General features: G+C 50.4%; 1 protein-coding gene across 3 annotated transcripts; it reads left to right on the top strand.

Moving 5' to 3' along the window:
* The first annotated feature begins 386 nt into the window (after positions 1 to 386).
* On the top strand, positions 387 to 16131 carry SLC25A48 (solute carrier family 25 member 48). Of its 3 annotated transcripts, XM_055812832.1 has the most exons (8): positions 387 to 790; positions 2668 to 2711; positions 6727 to 6798; positions 7353 to 7605; positions 8803 to 9051; positions 10293 to 10426; positions 13503 to 13632; positions 14205 to 14301. In XM_055812832.1, exons 1-7 carry the CDS (start codon positions 745 to 747, stop codon positions 13623 to 13625), a joined length of 921 nt encoding a protein of 306 aa, XP_055668807.1. In that variant the 5' UTR covers positions 387 to 744; the 3' UTR covers positions 13626 to 13632; positions 14205 to 14301. The 3 variants fall into 3 exon arrangements, with proteins under 3 accessions (XP_055668807.1, XP_055668806.1, XP_055668808.1); XM_055812831.1 differs by lacking the exon at positions 13503 to 13632 and having other exon boundaries at positions 14205 to 16131; XM_055812833.1 differs by lacking the exons at positions 387 to 790; positions 13503 to 13632 and adding an exon at positions 1158 to 1490 and having other exon boundaries at positions 14205 to 16131.
* Positions 16132 to 16665: the final 534 nt, after the last annotated feature.

The raw sequence follows: 16665 nt of genomic DNA, 5'->3' as shown, positions 1-16665 counted from the left end.
TGCTGAGTGCCTGGTTTGTTCCTATCATTTGAGATTCTGGCTGCCCAGTTCAAAGACTTTAAAAAAAAAACAACAAAAAAACAGACGAGAAGGGTGAAAAGGAATATCTTGCGTGAAAGGGGAAGGAAACAGAGCAGGGCTCTTGACTCCGGGAAAGACAGGAGTGCGGGAGCAGCAGGTAAGAGAGGGATAAGAAAATTGCCTGCCCCGCTCCTCCAACCCCGGCGTAAAGGGGAGCCCGGTCCGACCCCCGCTACCTGGCAGCCAGCCGTGCCCCTCGGTCCCCGCTGTCCCCCCCGCCCCCGCCGCAGCCCGGGCGGTGTCTCCCCGCCGCGGCGCCTTTAAGCCCCGGTGCGTGATGTCACTCGGGCCGGGAGACACGGGCGCGGGCGGCGGGGCTGCGCGGCCGGAGGGCGCCGCTTCGTGCAGGACCCCTGCCCAGAGGGGAGCCCCGCTCGGTGGGGACCCCTGCCCGGAGGGTACCGCTCCTTGGCGGGACCCTCCGCCCGGAGGGATCCCCCTGCTCGGTGGGGACCCCCTGCCCGGAGGGGACCGCTTCGCAGAGAGACCCCCTGCCCGGAGGGGTTCCCCTGCCCGGAGGGATTCCCCAGCCCAGCGGGGACCCCCGCTCAGTGAGGACCCTCAGCCCGGAGGGGATCCCTGCCCGGTGGGGACCCCCAACACGGAGGGGATCGCTGCCCAGTGGGGACCCCCAGCCGGGCGGGACGGGCTCGGCAGCGCAGCATGGGCAGCCTCCAGCTGCAGGACTTCGCGGCGGGCTGGGTGGGCGGTAAGTGATGCTGTGGGCTCGGGGTGGGGGGGTGGGGGGCACAGGAACGTGCGTGGGAATTAAATCCCGCGTGTCACCTACGGTCTGTGCCCCCCGGCGTGTTCGTGTCAGCGGGTGCGCGCTTTGCTGCGGTTTGGCTCAGAAGTGCCGTTTACTCCGGTTTCCACGGGCGGGATACTTAAACTTTAAGTATCGGTACGCTTGATGCTGCTGCGCGCCCAGGGAAGTGGGGGCGGCTGCCAGAGCTCCCCCCACCTCCCACCCCCCCGGCCACAGCCCCCTCCGGCTCTCCCTCCCTCGCTCTCCCTCCCTCACTCTCCCGGCAGGAATCACCGCCGGGCTCGGAGGCGAGCAGGAGGGGCTCGCCGTAGCCACCGCGCGGTCCCCCGGCCACGCACCCCCCCGGGAGAGGCACCGCCTGGCTGTGACCCCGCCGTCCCGCTACAGGCTAGTGGCCAGGCAGGGGTATCGATCCGGTCTGCTGAGAATGCTGATTGCACACCCCGGCACAACAGCTAGCAGAAAGAAAAAGAAACGTGAGGATCCGTAGGGGGGCCGGTGATGTGGCTTACAGCTGGATGGGTGCCCGGGAGCGGCAGGACAGGGGGGCCACCGCAGCACCCACCGCAGACCCCAGGCTACCCCTCGCACCAGGCTGGGGAAGGGGCTGTGAGGTGACTGACGGGTCCTGGCCAGCCAGGTGAGGTTAATCGGTTAACTGACTCCCAAAAACCCCAGAACCTGTGCCAAAAGTGAGCAGCTGTTTTTTGGATCTCTGCAGCCTGCAGAGGCTGTGCAGCACGCAGGCACTCCTCTGCCCCACTGCCCCTCTTGCTGCACACCCCGCGGGTGGGACAGCGTGGCCCAGCGGGTGGCAGCCACCATCGTGGCGTCAGTGGCAGTGGCCAGTTTTCATGCATAGCGCTGGACCACAGGGGGTCTCAGGTTAAGGTCCAGGAGGAGAGGGGACATTTTATAATACATTTTTGAGTCAAGTCATAATGTGTTGACCAAGGACACGGTGCTCTTTTCAGTCCTAATTGACTACAAGTGAGAAATTTTATGTCACTTCTAAAGCACTTGGGGATACTGGTTTGCATGGAGACTTGCAGATGGAGCAGCAGCACAAATTACCCACCATCTCCACAAACACCCTAAAAACTGCCCGTGGTGTTTGCAGCAAACACACAAAACTGTATCTTGGCCACAGCACATGGGTTGCTCCTTCCTCCTGGAGAACGGGGAAAGCAAGCTGTGCTCTGCCCGGCCACAGGGCCTGCTGGCAGTGAGCGGCGTGGGTAGGTGGGCAGGATGGTAAGGGGGCACGGGCCAGTTTCTCCCAGAGAGCCATGGGGAATGAGGCTGGATGTAGAGATCAATACAGAGCAGGATCCTCTTTACCTGAATCATCCCTGACAGCTACCTATATAAAATGCTCTTAAAACACAAAAAGATGGGGGTTCACATGTCCCATCAGCAGTCAGCTCTAGGGCATCTCCATCTGAGCCAGGATAAAGCATTCCCTTGTAGCTAGCCTGAATCTCACCATTTTGAGGCTAAAACGTTGTATGGGCTTATAAGCATGCAATAGGGGTTGTTTGTGGACAGGACATACAAAGACAACACCTTCTCTTCTTGCTCAGATGCCTTTGAGATGTAAAGTTGATGGAGTCCAGGAGGGTGTTCAAGGAAAAATGTGCAAATGTTTCTGCCCAGCTTTTACCTGTTGTTAGAGAAAGGGCGCTGCGGGGAGCATTGCTCTGGCTTGGCCCAGTACCACTGTTCCTGTGGAAATCTCTCCTCCTCCCCTACAAACCCATCGCTCCATCACAAAAGCTTCCTCAATGTTTTGTGTAATACTTTGCTGTCATCCCCAGGAGCTGCCAGCGTGGTCGTGGGCCACCCCTTGGACACAATCAAGGTAAACCACTTTGAACTGTGCTCTGATGTCACCACCCAAAACCCCACTGATGGGGAGGTGGCCTCTCTTTAGAGATGACGCTTCAAAAGACCTTCACCTCCCCCGTCACCCCAAGGGGGAATTTAGCCAGGGCAGAAATGTTTTCATAGACTTGCTTCCTCTCCAATGCTGATTTTGAATGCGAAACTAAAAGAACTGGCTGGTAACGTGCAAGTTCCTCTGGTGACGATTAATGCTGAAAATTAAACCTGGCCTTACTTAATGTGTGGTTTGCTGAACAGTTCTGCCAATGTTTTATTGAACTTTGCCACTGACAAGTTTTCAAAGGGCAATGGGGGAACTATATTTGTTTTGCTGCCGGTGCATTTTTGCTTGTTTTCCTAGTGTTGGCAGCGCTGCAAAGGTGGAGGGCTGAAGTTGTTATCCCAGGGCTATGAGATGCAGTATTTAGTGTTCCTGCAAGACAATTATTCCTCAGAGGAAAGGATTTAGAGATGTAAGAAGATATTTGCTAGCATGACGCAGACAAGCCCATCACACACCAATACAGCCTGACCCAACCAAGCTGACTGTCGCTATTCATGCAGAGATAGAGGAAGACCCTGTACCTTTCACTTTTTGTACATTGGGGTGGGCATCTCTGCCCAGCTTTCACTGTTCCAGCCGCTCTGCCCGTGTGCTCTGATCTGCTTTGAGCCTGGTTGCTGGCATCAGGTAGGGCTGTCACATGAGGCAAACTCAAGAGCCAGCGGTCCTGTTTGCACCGGAGAGACCCTTGGAGGGTGATGGGGAGGAGGCAGGGTCAAGCGCAGTCCACGCCACGTCCCTTCCCCAGCCATCACAGCCACCCCCTTGCACACACCTGGCTCTCCTGGGATCAGGAGGGACCTGCCAGCCCTATCTTTCCTGAGCTGCTAAGGTGATACCAGCTGCAGAAGCACTGCTGTGTGAGGAGGGGTGCAGATCCCACACGGGAGGAATGGTCAGGATGGGAAGGGACCTCCGGAGCTCACCCCATCCCCCCCCGCTGCAGCAGCTCTCCTAGAGCAGGACCCACCACGTCCAGGCGGGTTTGAATGTCTCCAGAGAAGGAGACCCCCCGCCTCGCTGGGCAGCCTGTGCCAGGGCTCCGTCACCCGCAGGGCAGGGAAGTTCTTCCTCACGTGGAGCTGGAACTTCTCGTGGTGCGGTTTGTGCCCGTTGCCCCTTGTCCTGTCGCTGGGCACCACTGGAAAGAGCCCAGCCCCCTCCTCCTGGCACTCGCCCTGTAGATATTTGTAGCCATTGCTAAGGTCCCCTCTCAGCCTTCTCCTCTCCAGGCTGAACTCCCAGCTCTCCCAGCCCTTCCTCACCAGGGAGATGCTCCAGTCCCCCCATCATCTCCGTAGCCCTGCGCTGGCCCCTCTCCAGCAGCCCCCTGTCTCTCCTAAACTGGGGAGCCCAGCAGTGGATGCAGCACTCCAGCAGCCTCCCCAGGGCAGAGCAGAGGGGAGCATCACCTCCCTTGAGGCCAGGCTGCCTGCAGCACCCCGGCGATGGGCAGGGCACGGGCAGTGCAGGCAGGCTCTGCCCAGCTTGCCAAGGCAGTGCCCATCTCGGGCTGGCGGTCAGGGCACCGGTGCCAGTTTGGGGGAGTTTGGCAACAACTGAGAGAGGATCCTGCTGGGAAGCATCCAGTGTCTGGATGCCAAGAAAGACAGAGCCCATCCCTCAGTGCTTATAAAAACAACTGTCAGGGTGACCCCTCTGTTGTCCTTGGCTTTGGACGTTGCCTGGGAATACCAAGCAGGCAGACTTGTTCCCTTTCCAAATTTAGGGGAAGGGGAGAGTTTTTACACAGCACGAAGCCAGTAAAGGGGCAGCTCAGCGACATTCACAGCCCCCAGGGTATGGGGGTCCTTCCCCACCCGGAGGAGGAGGAGGCAGGGCTGAATATAAGGTGGGGTGGGTACAACGTACCCCCACCCCAGGTTCCCATCACACAGGCTTCCTCCTTCAGCTCCCCCCTTCCCAGCGCTGCAGCTCCCCTCAAACCCAAGTGGCTGTTTCTATCAGGGCCTTGCAAAACTCTAAATAGCTTTACATTTACTCACTTTTCATCCTCCACATTGCATTTGTTTCCCCAGAACTTTCTTCAGTTTCTTGGTATCACCCAAGAGCCCTACCTAATCAAAACGTAACAAAAAGGAGAATTTTCCCAAGGAATATCCGTACTGGTATCAGTTGACTTTGACAGAGATGCCAGCAGGGATTTCAGCGCCGGGTGTTAACAGCTTAGCTAAGGGGCATGTGTGCGAGGAGTGGTTTGTGAGGACACTTAGTTGCCCTTAGTTACTCAAAACATGTATTAACCTGAGCCTCTAAATACCTGGTTACTGTGTAAAAGAAAAAAAAACAACCCCATGGAGGCAAAATGGAAATGTCTGGGTTAAGCATTCAGAGGAAGCCAGGAGGGAATGCAGGGCTGTGTACCACGGTCACCCTGCCCTGGGCTGCTCGGGGTGCCACCAGCCTCCCCACCAGTCCCTCTGGCTCCGTTATCCCCGGTGTGAGTCATGGCACGCACGGCTCAGCACCCGCCGCCCGGGCCTGCCTGCCTTGCACAATGCATGCTGTGCGAGCCGTAGCCGGCATCGTCACGTACCAGCTTGTTTATAAGGGCTCAGTAAATATTCTGCTTTTGCTGCTGCCTTCTTGTGGTGCTCGGCGTGTGCAGGTGTCTTGCACCGAGAGCCCTGGGGTGAGCCTGGGCTTCGGTCCCTCCCGCTCCCCAGGGGGGTCCCACCACAGTGCCCCACCGGCCAGCCTCTTTGCAGGGCTCTGGGCCAAATGATTGTGCCATTCAACCTGCTATTTGCTGTCTAAAAGCTCTCCTTAGGCACCAGCTCTGGAGGACACGCACTCTTACGGGCTTTAAATTCCCAAATAAAATTCCTGCTTCACTCAGGGTTGAGCCATGGGAGGGGTCTGGGCACTGTCCCTCCAGTGCAGGTTGGCATTGTCCCTCCAGGCTTCATCTTCCCTGCTAGCAGCCGTGCTGATGAATATGATCAGATATGCTGATCCCATTCCCGAAAAACATCCCTGATAGAGCATGTGTGCGTGTTTTCCTATAAAAAATGGGCTCTGCCCTCAGCCTAAAGTAGTTGCTGAAGCCTCAGGTCCTGCGAAGCCAACAGCATTCCCATTTCCTCACACACCTCTAAGCCCAAAAATGCATCCCTTGTTAGGATGGTTTTAGTGCAAACTTGTGAGCAGCTTGAATGGAAGATAATCTAAATATATATGGGTATATATATATCTGTGTAGGTATATAAATGTGAGAGGGGGAGAGTATGTTGTGGCACACAGGCTTTGTTGTGACTTACGTGCCATTTCTTACAGCTCTTATAGGCATTTTGTGGAAGGCACGTAATCATTGCTGTCCAGAACCAAAATGTCTGTGTTGGAAATGATGTAAAAATGTATTTTCGGGTGAAACATGGAGAATTTCTGAGATGAAGCTGAGTTACATTGGCTCCATTTAGTATTTCTATATCTTAAAATCCACCTTGGATCAGAAGGGCTCTGGGAGCCTCCCAGGGGAACTCTCCTCTCCATCCTTCATAACACATCCCAACCTCCGCTGAGAGCCCCCACGATGTGAAGGAGACCACGTCACTCTCCAATTTCTACCTAAATCAGGATCTTGCCAATGACAGCACCACACACCAGCAGTCTGCTGTGACGCTCTGCCGGGCCAGGGTGGCTGCTCTGGACTCCAGAGCAATTTGACAGTCATTGATTCCAGATGTTGCAGAAAGCTTCACGGACCCCTCTGAGGTCTCGTTTAGCCCTGCTTCTGGCAAAGCTCAAGGCGGGTGGATGCACATGTATCTTATTTTATTGCTCTGTTTTCTTTACAACCGAGGAAGGATTTGCTCTTAAAGCAAAGTACACATTGTTTACATAGCATGAGCTTTCATTGGGCTGGAAGCATGGGATTTTAATCACATTTTATGAATGTCTTTTGCAGACTCGTTTGCAAGCTGGACACGGATATGGAAATACACTCAACTGTGTTCTCACTGTGTACAGAAATGAGTCTGTAAGTACTTTGTCTTACTTAAAACGTGCTGGTAGAAAATGTAAATAGATAAACAGATGAATACATAAAGCAATTATACAAAATCACTGTTGACACCATCAGCTATGTAATGACCAATTAAGTTGGTGCAATTGAGCCTGCAAATCCGTACAGCCTTCTCTTGCTTAACTCTAAGGTAACTCATGGTTACTCCTATAGGGAAAAGACTGATCCCCGGCCTGGAATGATAAACGTCTCCACAGTGGCTCTTTTGCCTGTATCTGCTGGCAAAGCTCTGCTGGAGGTATTTTACTGACTTCAGTGATGCCAGGACAGAAGCTGTCCATAAGAGGACTTTTACGTGGGTTCCTGTGCTTTCAGCATACCCTGTGTTCTGCAAAATCTTTACAGGTCTTAGCAATATGAATTAATTTTCATTTGCTCAGCATGTGCAAATGGCTGGTTCCAGAAAACATCTGCTACTTGGATTTGCATTTCTGGCCCAATAGACAAGCTGAGGTTGACGCTGCTCAGTCCCCTTCACTCTCTTAGCTCTGGTCCCTTTTCCTGGGCAGGTGGCTGGCTTCTTCAGAGGCATGTCCTTCCCACTGGCCAGCATCGCCGTCTACAGCTCCGTGGTGTTCGGTGTCTTCAGCAACACGCAACGGCTCCTCAGCCAGCTCCGCCACGGGGACCCGGCCCACGCACCGGCACTCACCGATGTGGCCGTTGCCAGCGTGGTGGCAGGGTTCGTCTCTGTGGGCATCGGCACTCCTGTGGACCTGGTAAAGATAAGGCTACAGATGCAAACGCAGCCATACAGCAAAGGTAGGAGGCAAGAGTTTCTTTTTCCTTTCTCTGCCAGTCCTCAGTGTTTACTGAGAGCTTTAGGATGGCTTTGCTTCAAGGTTCGTCTCTCTGCTGCCGTGTGCCACCACAATTCAGCTGAAAATGCTTCCTTCTGCCTCAGGATGGACCCCATCCTGCTCAGCTCAAGGGGAGGCTTTTTATCAATGACATTGATCAGATCTCTGCGGTGCATTGGGATCTGTAACAAACACAGGGGCAGGTCTGCTCAGGATCAGGAGCCACGGGTGCCACCTCCCCACGCGGCCATGGGGCAGGAACAGCCGAGTCCCTGGGGAGTCCCACGGAGATCCCACCAGCAGCTCCAGCTGTAATGCCAGCTCCCCATCTGCTGCACACTCAGTCCCACATATATTTGCCCATAAACCTGCTCTGTTCAAAAGCAAAAATTTCACATGTATGTTTAAAACCCGCTGGCTGTTTGGGGCAGGGTAACCCAGACGCAGGCACGTTGGGTCAGGAGGAGGCACTGGCAGGATGGCAGTGGGCAGCCATAACCTCTCCAGAAGCTGCAGGCAGGAGCTGCTTCTGCTGGAGACGGCGGCTGAACTGCACTGCTGGCACTGCCGGCGGCCGGCGGGCAGCAAACCCCACCGGAGCACATGCACAGCCGAAGGGAGGCACGGCACAGCTTCAGAGCTGAGCAGCTTGGATTCAGCAGTTCAGCACCTTTCTCATGATTACACTTGTGGTGTTTAACTGTTAAATCGTGATTTATTTTTTTTATTGCTTTGATAAAATAATATGATGTCTATTTTTAAAGGCCTTCATGCGGCTTAGCAGCCTAAGGCCCTTTCCAAAACAAACTTGGTCTACACGGGAAAGGCCAGGCTCTGAAGATGTCAAGGTTTTCGAAGATGCAGCTTGGCACCAGACGTGGTTAAAATCCATGAAAAATCAGGCACATAGCCTTACACCCATTTGGAAATCTCACTGGGCACATGCCTATTGGGAGGCATCTAAGGAAAATCTGTCCGGATGTATCTAAACATCTTTTAAAAACAGAGCAAGTTTTCTTCCTGAAAATCTTTTTTTTTTCCCATGCTACATGTTGACCCCTCCGAAAGAAAACTAATGGCAGCAATTTCTGTTCAATGGTGATGGGCTTTCAAGGAGTTCTGTAGCAATATATTATAATGATTGTATCTTTTTTTGCAGCAAACGTTAACCCAAAGCCCACAGTTCCGGGATTTCCTGTGTACCGAGGCCCAATTCACTGTTTTAGGACAGTCCTACAGAAAGAGGGGATAGCAGGAATATACCGAGGCATGGGAGCTATGCTTCTGAGGGATGTTCCTGGGTACTGCCTCTATTTCATCCCTTACACATTTTTCTGTGACTGGATTACCCCTGATGGATGCATTTCCCCTAATCCCTCCTCCGTCTGGCTGGCAGGGGGTGTAGCAGGTAAGCACCTTTTTTCCCCACAACACTGGCAAACCAAGGAAGGTTCCCAGGGCAGATTACAGGGGTGGCTTGGGGGCCACCGCATCCTCCTGGTCACCAGGAGAGGAGATGGGGCTGAACAACCTTCTTCCCCCAGGGCCAGGTCCCCTGGCACCACGCCTGCGCTTTATGATTTGACAAACTTTATGGATCGTGTTATCAGACCTTCATCAGGCTCAACGTCAGCGAGAAGGAAAACAGCCAGCACCTTCATCTCCCTGGATGTCTCACGGCAGCCTGCATATCGCATTGCCAGGGATATATGGCAGCCAAGATGCCTCCAGAAGAGAACTTCAACCTGTTGGCTGCCCACCAGGAGGGTGTGCACCCAACCTGCACACACCAGAAGCAGAGCTGACTGTTACTGATCTTCTTTTTTTCCTGTGTACACAAAGCAAGGCTGGCATGTGCGTCCCCCGCCACGCTTACGTGTCCGGGGTCTCCCCTGCACCCGCTCCCCATTTCTTGGCCATTTCTAAATTGCAGACCCCTAAATGCAAGTTAGTCCTTAGCTCAGGTAATGATTACAAAATGCCCTCTCTGTTTCTTCTGCAAATAAACAGAGCCCTGACCCACCTGGACAGCTTCTTTAGTATGCCCCAACACCCAGGTAGGTCCAAACAAACTCTGGTCTGTCCAGCTGGGCCAGGTGTTGTGGTTGCACACTGACCTCCCCAGAGAGGCAAAACATCCCACCCAGCTGCAGGCTAATCAGTGCAAATAGGCAGCTGCTTTAAAGGGACAACGATGCATCTCAGCGGTTTGGAGCTTAATCCTGGTTGCATGAGGTGGACCTGCCTCTTGTATTCCCAGCTCAAACTTTGCTTTTCAACGGTATTGTCTGAGGCCTTCATTTTTTCTGAAACTGCCCCAAGCAGCAGCTCCCTGCAGCTTGGGCTTCTCCCATGGCATGTCCATGTCCACCAGAAGCACGGCAGAAGAAGTATTTGCATCTGGGGGAGCACCTCCTGGGCTGCCCCCATTTGATTACCAGCATCACCCCCAAAATCTCAATGCTTCTTCCAGAAACAGGGAACTTTGCTCCCAGAAATACCCTTCCTGTGCCTGAGCAGGGTGAATGCCCTGAAAGGAAAATCCCATGGATATGATGTGGTAGATGAGAGGTGAATTTCTGAGTTCACTGACCTTCGGCCGAAGAAATATAGAGAAGAAATAGTTCAAATACCTCTGCATTTTTCTAGGAGTCATTTCCTGGGGGACTGCTACTCCAATGGATGTTGTGAAAAGTCGACTTCAGGCAGATGGAGTTTATTTAAACAAGTACAAAGGGACCCTTGACTGTATCTTGCAGAGCTACCAGAACGAGGGCTTAAAAGTAAGTGATATTTGAAGTAAAATCTGGGTATTAGGCATTTAATTTTCAATTGGAAAATACAATGGCTGTTACAAACCTGTCTGCAGCATTGAGAGACAGCTAAAACCAGTTACTGCTAAATTATAATAATGACAGTAGGTAATTACAGTGCAAATTCTTTCTAAAACATAATAGAGTAGTAATGTGCCTTACAGCAATGAGAAAAGGAATGACTGGGGGTCATGGTCTGATGGTGTAATTAAAATAATGCTTCATGTCAGTGCATTTAATTGTGAATATGATCTGTCTCATGAATCAGAGGTAGAAAATCTTGCCTTTGTGATTGCTTCTACAAAACACAGAGGTCAAATGCTTCCCATTGGCACTGAAGTCAATGGGAATGATTGCAGTGGAACCGTGCTGGCACCCTGGCTCCGTTTGGTTGCCTTGGGCAATGCTTTGGTAGAACTGATGCTGTGCTTTGCACTGCCCACCCTCATTTTGCACCAAAGTACAGCTGATTGAAAATATTCTTAAATCAGACCTACCTTGTTTTCAAATGTGAAGGAGGGCTGTGTGCCAAAATGACCTTATCTCCTTTTCCTGGTTTTGTCTATTAGGATCATAAAAGATGTTTGTTCTACCTGCAAACTTTGCCTCAGTTAAATGTGAATGGCAGAGACCCAGGGTTTGCAGCTTTAATGCATTGCCAGTGCACGGTTAGGAGAAGCAATGCCTTCTGATGTTAAACCAAATCTGTATTTCAGTTGCCATCCAAACATCATGCAGGCTCTAGCTCCAAAGTGTTTTCACATTTTGAGGGAAAAGTAACAAGTTACAAAATGAAAAATAACCTGCAAAATCACAAGTCGGTGTGATTTAAATATTTGCCAACATGCTTCTGTGTTATGCCAGCCATCCCAGAACCTGCAGCCTGGATCAGTTTTTGCCATTGAGTGAAGCAAGTCACATTTATATGAGGCAGAGACAGCAGGAGGGATGCGCAGGGCTGTGCTCGGAGGGTCCGCGGAGGGTCAGGGTGCACGAGGCTCCGCAGGCTGCCTGCTCTGTGTGCTCGCTTTGGCGTGCAGTTTCACTGGAGGCATAGTGTGGCTGAAAAGGGAATTCCTGTGTGTTTTCCCTTCTCTCTCCATCCTCATCCTTACGCCCTACCCTCCTTGTCCTGCTTGAATATTAACAACTAGTTCAGGCACTTATATTTTGTGGTTGAGGTCTGAGCTGCTTGCAGTATTTCCGCTATTATGCCTGGCACCCGGACCAAAGCCGGCAATTTGACTGAGTAATAGCTGATGATAAGACTGGACCCTTCTCTCGTAAGGAAAATCTTTTTGGATGTTGGGAGACACACAACTGATAAATGGCAGAACCAGGTCTGGATGTTTTTATTCTGGGACAAAGGAACAGCATTTGCAGTGCTGGAAGTAACTGCTTGATGTACATTAAAAAAATGTAAATATAGCCCTCTTCTTTCTCCATGGTCAGGTGCGTTCATTCTGATGAGAAAAACTTACACCTCTGGGCTTTTCTTCATAAAACTTCATTATTTAATTTGGCACTCTCTTGTTACTTTATGGATACTGCAAAATCTGAATTTCCTCCCAGAAAATTCTATCTTCCCTTACAAAATAAACACCCCGATAAATCAAGTAATATCCTAAATATCCCAATTTTGCAATTTCATGTTGCAAACTTGGATGCAAACTCCATCCCAAACTATGCGAACATATTTCGATTCTGTCTCATGTAAGTTAGCACCCTGCACTGGATCTATTGGATACAAGATCTGGTGGTGTTTAGCAGAGCTCAATATTTCAGGGGAAATGCTGGTTAGACAACTAAATCTAGATGGGCTTCTGGTCCTGGAGCTGAGATTTTTCCATTCTTTCTCACAGCAGCTGTGGGAGCTTTGCCTTTGTGAAGCCTAGAAGGGGGCTTGCTTTGCTGATGTTTTCATGTCTATTCTGAACTTCTGGTGTTTAGACGAGTGACCATGGTGATTAGCCTGGGTGGTTAACGGAGTGTTTTGTGAGAAACAGGCCACCAGAGATAGTCCCCGCAACCATCACTTTATAAATAGGCTCAGCTCAGAGTGAGGGGTTTCTGCTCACCCCCTTGCACGTACCAGGCAACAGTGTTTGGAGTGAGGAGGGGGGTCAACATGAGACAAGCCAACGCCAGGAGCGACAAGGGCCCCTCTCCGCTTTCCAGAAACCACTTTACTGTTCAAGCACTTAAAAGCAGCAGGGTCTTTTGCTCTTGTAAGTGCCAGCATATTTTTGAAAAATATATATTGAGCAGAATGAGGAAGCCCGACTGCAGATATTCATTATCTTAATGAAAGAAAATGCTGCGATATGTATGAGCCCCAAAGCTTGACCTTAGGAACCCAATGTGAAAATACGAGCTGCTATTGACTATTTTTCCCAAAGCAGGTGGTGAGAGCTAGTTCTCAGCAAGGTACGGAGTAAGTCTAGTTTCCTTTTGATAGAGAAATTCTTTCTATCCTCAAAGCTGAAGCCTGCAAAACAGTCCATGTGGCACAGTGCCCACATCGGCTGGGCTGGCCCGCAGGACACCACTCCCTCTCTGCATCCCAAATGTCTTCTGTGCCCATGGACCCAGCCCTGGGAGGCAGAGCATTTGCTGCGTGAAAGCAACAGTCTTCTTGTTGTACCCTGGGGTTTGCGTGATCCCCACATGCTTATGTATGCAAAGGGAAGGAGGGACCGTAGCTGGGTAGGACAACATTGGAAGACATTGTAGGTCTCTTGCTTTCTGCTCTACACCAGTGGCATGAGGCTATTTTTTTCCCCTGTACCTCTTGTAGCCCTTGCTGGCAGATACGGATAGGGTCCATAAGGAGCACGGAGCACAATGACACCAAACCAGTGACTTTTGCCATCACATTTCCATTCTCCAGTGCAGACTTCAGCAAAGACCGGCAGTGAGAGCTATCGTCTGAGCAAACCAAAATTTGGTTCTTCAGAATCCCACTATGACTTCATTCAATGTTTTCTTCTTCTTCTTAAAATAGCCCGTATATTCCTATGCTCTAACCTTTCTCCATCCCCAACAGGTCTTTTTTAGGGGCATCACGATCAATGCAGTGCGAGGATTCCCAGTGAGTTCAGCCATGTTTCTTGGCTATGAACTTTCCCTCAAAGCAATGAAAAGAGACCAAACTGAGACCAATCCTTAACTTCCAGGTCAGCGCATAAAGACCCTCTAGCTTTTTTAAAATTAGAGAATTAATCTTTGAATCAAATGGAGTTGCAATTGTATAGATCCTCTGAAAGTCAGGTAACTTACATGGGTATCTACCTCTGAATAGTTAAACACTTCACATTTGGGTCTGTGGGATTTGGAGCAGACAATAGATGTGCCGATGGATTTTTGTTTCATTCCAGATCTCCTGGAATTTCACTGCAATCTGTTCTGGTTGTTGTGATTGTTTTGATTAGTATGAATCAGAAAAGAAAATCTGAAAGAATACTCTCTAACATTTTATAAGCTTTGAAATATCTCACTAAAATCCCTGCACGGTATCCTTTCCTCCCCTGATCCATCCACAAAGACCTGAAATTAAGCCCTTTCCAAGTGCCTTGACTATCAGCTCACAGTTTTACTCTTTCCCTCGTAAACCTAGGGGTGCATAAAGGAGCAGCATTAAAAATATTTCATTAAAGGAACTTTTTTAGCAGTTAAATACTCAAGATTATTCTTGGCAGTCTGCTGTTTTCTGTAGTACTTCATAAACCTCCTTCTTTCTTATTTCAAGTGTTACCAAGAAGACCTGAAAGTCTCCTACTTCCCTGAGCCAGATGAGCAGTGTGGTGTGGGCGAGGGCTCAGCTGCACTGACCGATGCCGCCCGTCCTGCACCTACAGCATCTGCTTTCTCTTCTGCCACGGACTTAGTCCCTGGAGGACTCTGACAACCGCACCAGCTCAATCAAATCCAAAGACCATTTTCTTATCATATCTGTCACTCTGTTGTGTAAGAGCACTTTAGTAGTCCCCATGGAGGTGTTGGGCTTTTTCACTGACGACCTTCTTCCCACTGAGCCAAGAGAACAACTCATTTCCCTTACCCACACAAGTGACATCCCCAAATCCAGCCCACCTGACATTGGCCGAGGGAGCAGCTTTTGTACAACACTGTGTATAATGCTCATCTTTTTGTAAGCAAGGAAGGATGTGGGTGCACAGGTGCTTTTTGTGTTGCAGGATCTGGAGTCCCACCAAATCCTAGCTTGCTTTCAGGATCAAAGAAATGCATGACTCCACCTGTATGAATGGATACTTGTGTTTTACATCACAGAACCCTCCAGTTTGCCACAATTTAACACTCTGTCATGAAAAATTGCAAAGGGCTTCATCTTCAATTTGTCATCCAAGGTATAAATTAAATTGGGGAACAGAGGGATGTTAAATTTAGAGACTAAGCTGCTCTTTTTCTTCAGAAAACAATAAACCCAGTCCACATTTCACATAGATGGCTGCCTGTTAATTTACCGAACTCGCCTTGTGTGGCCCTCCAGGGACCTGTTAGAGGTATTTTGTTAGACCTTCTGATCTCCCTGACATGACAGTCCAGCTTGCCAACTACCAAATCCTGCTGGCATCACTTTGCAGCCTTGAGACACCATCACCAAAGGGAGTCTTTTTAAGGGATGCAGAGTTTATCCCAAACTATTCTCTAAAATACACAGGCCAGCTTCAGACCTCCAGCTCTTTGCTGCAATCCCACTGAGACAACCGGGGCAGACCCAGGTCTCTCTTTGGTCTACCTCAGCCTTTCAATTATTCCAAGATCTTTTGCATCATGGTTATTTCTGTTTATGTTGTTAAATATCTAAATGCTTTATTTTCTAAGCATGGAGCTTATGATGCCAAAAACCAAGAACACCCAGCTGTGCTGGGATGAGAAGACTCTGGTGGCACTGGTAGGAAAGGCTGAGGGGTAACAGCCTCACATGCAGAGGGACATGCGGCATGGGGAATAGTCTGCGACAACACTGTCCTCTGGGAAAAGGATGGTTCCCCTCAACCTTCCTTGGGAGAAGAGCTCTGGGAAAAAAGCCCAGCAATGGAAACTTCAGCAGATGACCTCAATAAATGTTTCTGAGGACAACCTGGAGCAGCTGAGAAGCTTTCCTCCATTAAAAGGAGGAGAAGGAAAAAGAAACTCCTGTATCCTCTTCCCTGGATGAATGGAGGAATCAGCAACAAGACTTGAGGACCTCAGCAGAAAGTGCCTAAATCTCGGGTCTGGAGCAGTACTCAGAAGTGGGGTCCCCAACCTTGGGCTCCTCTTCACTGGGGCCTGAATTAAAACCAGAAATGTGGCTTCCCCCAGAACTGGCCTTAAAAAGTGGGAGAAACAGCTGGCATTGCTTCATCTCAGGACTTGCAGGCAAGGAGGCTCACAGTACCTTTGAGCTTGGCACAAGCACAGAGAACTGGTTTTGATAAACATTACGGATAAAATTGATGAGCCTTCACACAAGTATTTGTTGCTGGCTGTATCTAAGGATTCATCCTTTCCATGCTACCTATTTTAATGCATATACGTAAAACATGTTCTTTAGATGCATAATATCCTGTGTCTCCAGGGGTAATACTAGGGGAGAATGTTTTTTCAGTGCAAATAAATAGTGTTGCTTATCTGCCTGCATTATATAAAATGGACCATGAATTAACTGATGAGATTTGCAACAAGCTGTGCATCTGAATGATCCTGCCCTCGTGGTGCCCAGGTTTGGTCTGATCAGTGTCCCCCTGGGTGTAAAGCCCTGAGACCCATGTTGGAGCGGGTGATTCTTTTTGATCTTCTTCATCCAATTATGCTGAGGATTTGCTTGGACAAAACTCTTTGGCAACATACACCTGCCAGAAGGAGCTGTCAGGGAGAGCTGTGGACTACCTGGTGTAGAAAGGAAGCAAGAGGGCAGGAAGGTTTTAATATAAAAACATGAAAAGCAAGTGAGACGTGACTAAAAAGCTTTGGCCACATGATGGCATCCTCGTCTGTGGCAGAGCATGGCCCTTGCCCCTGGCTGGAGCTGCCAGGCAATCTCCTGTCTTGCTCCAGTCAGCCTCAAGTCCAGGTTTGCTGCAGACCAGCACAAGCTCCCTGCCCCGCGCAGCCCCATGCTGTGCAGCGTGCAGGGATTTTGGGGTGACCCTGCCCTGCCAATGGCTTCCTGAGCCTGGCAGCGTGGGATGCAAGCCCTGGAT

Source organism: Falco peregrinus, chromosome 8 (genome assembly GCF_023634155.1).
Source record: "Falco peregrinus isolate bFalPer1 chromosome 8, bFalPer1.pri, whole genome shotgun sequence".
NCBI lineage: Eukaryota > Metazoa > Chordata > Aves > Falconiformes > Falconidae > Falco > Falco peregrinus.
This window is presented reverse-complemented; position numbering and strand designations above follow the sequence as displayed.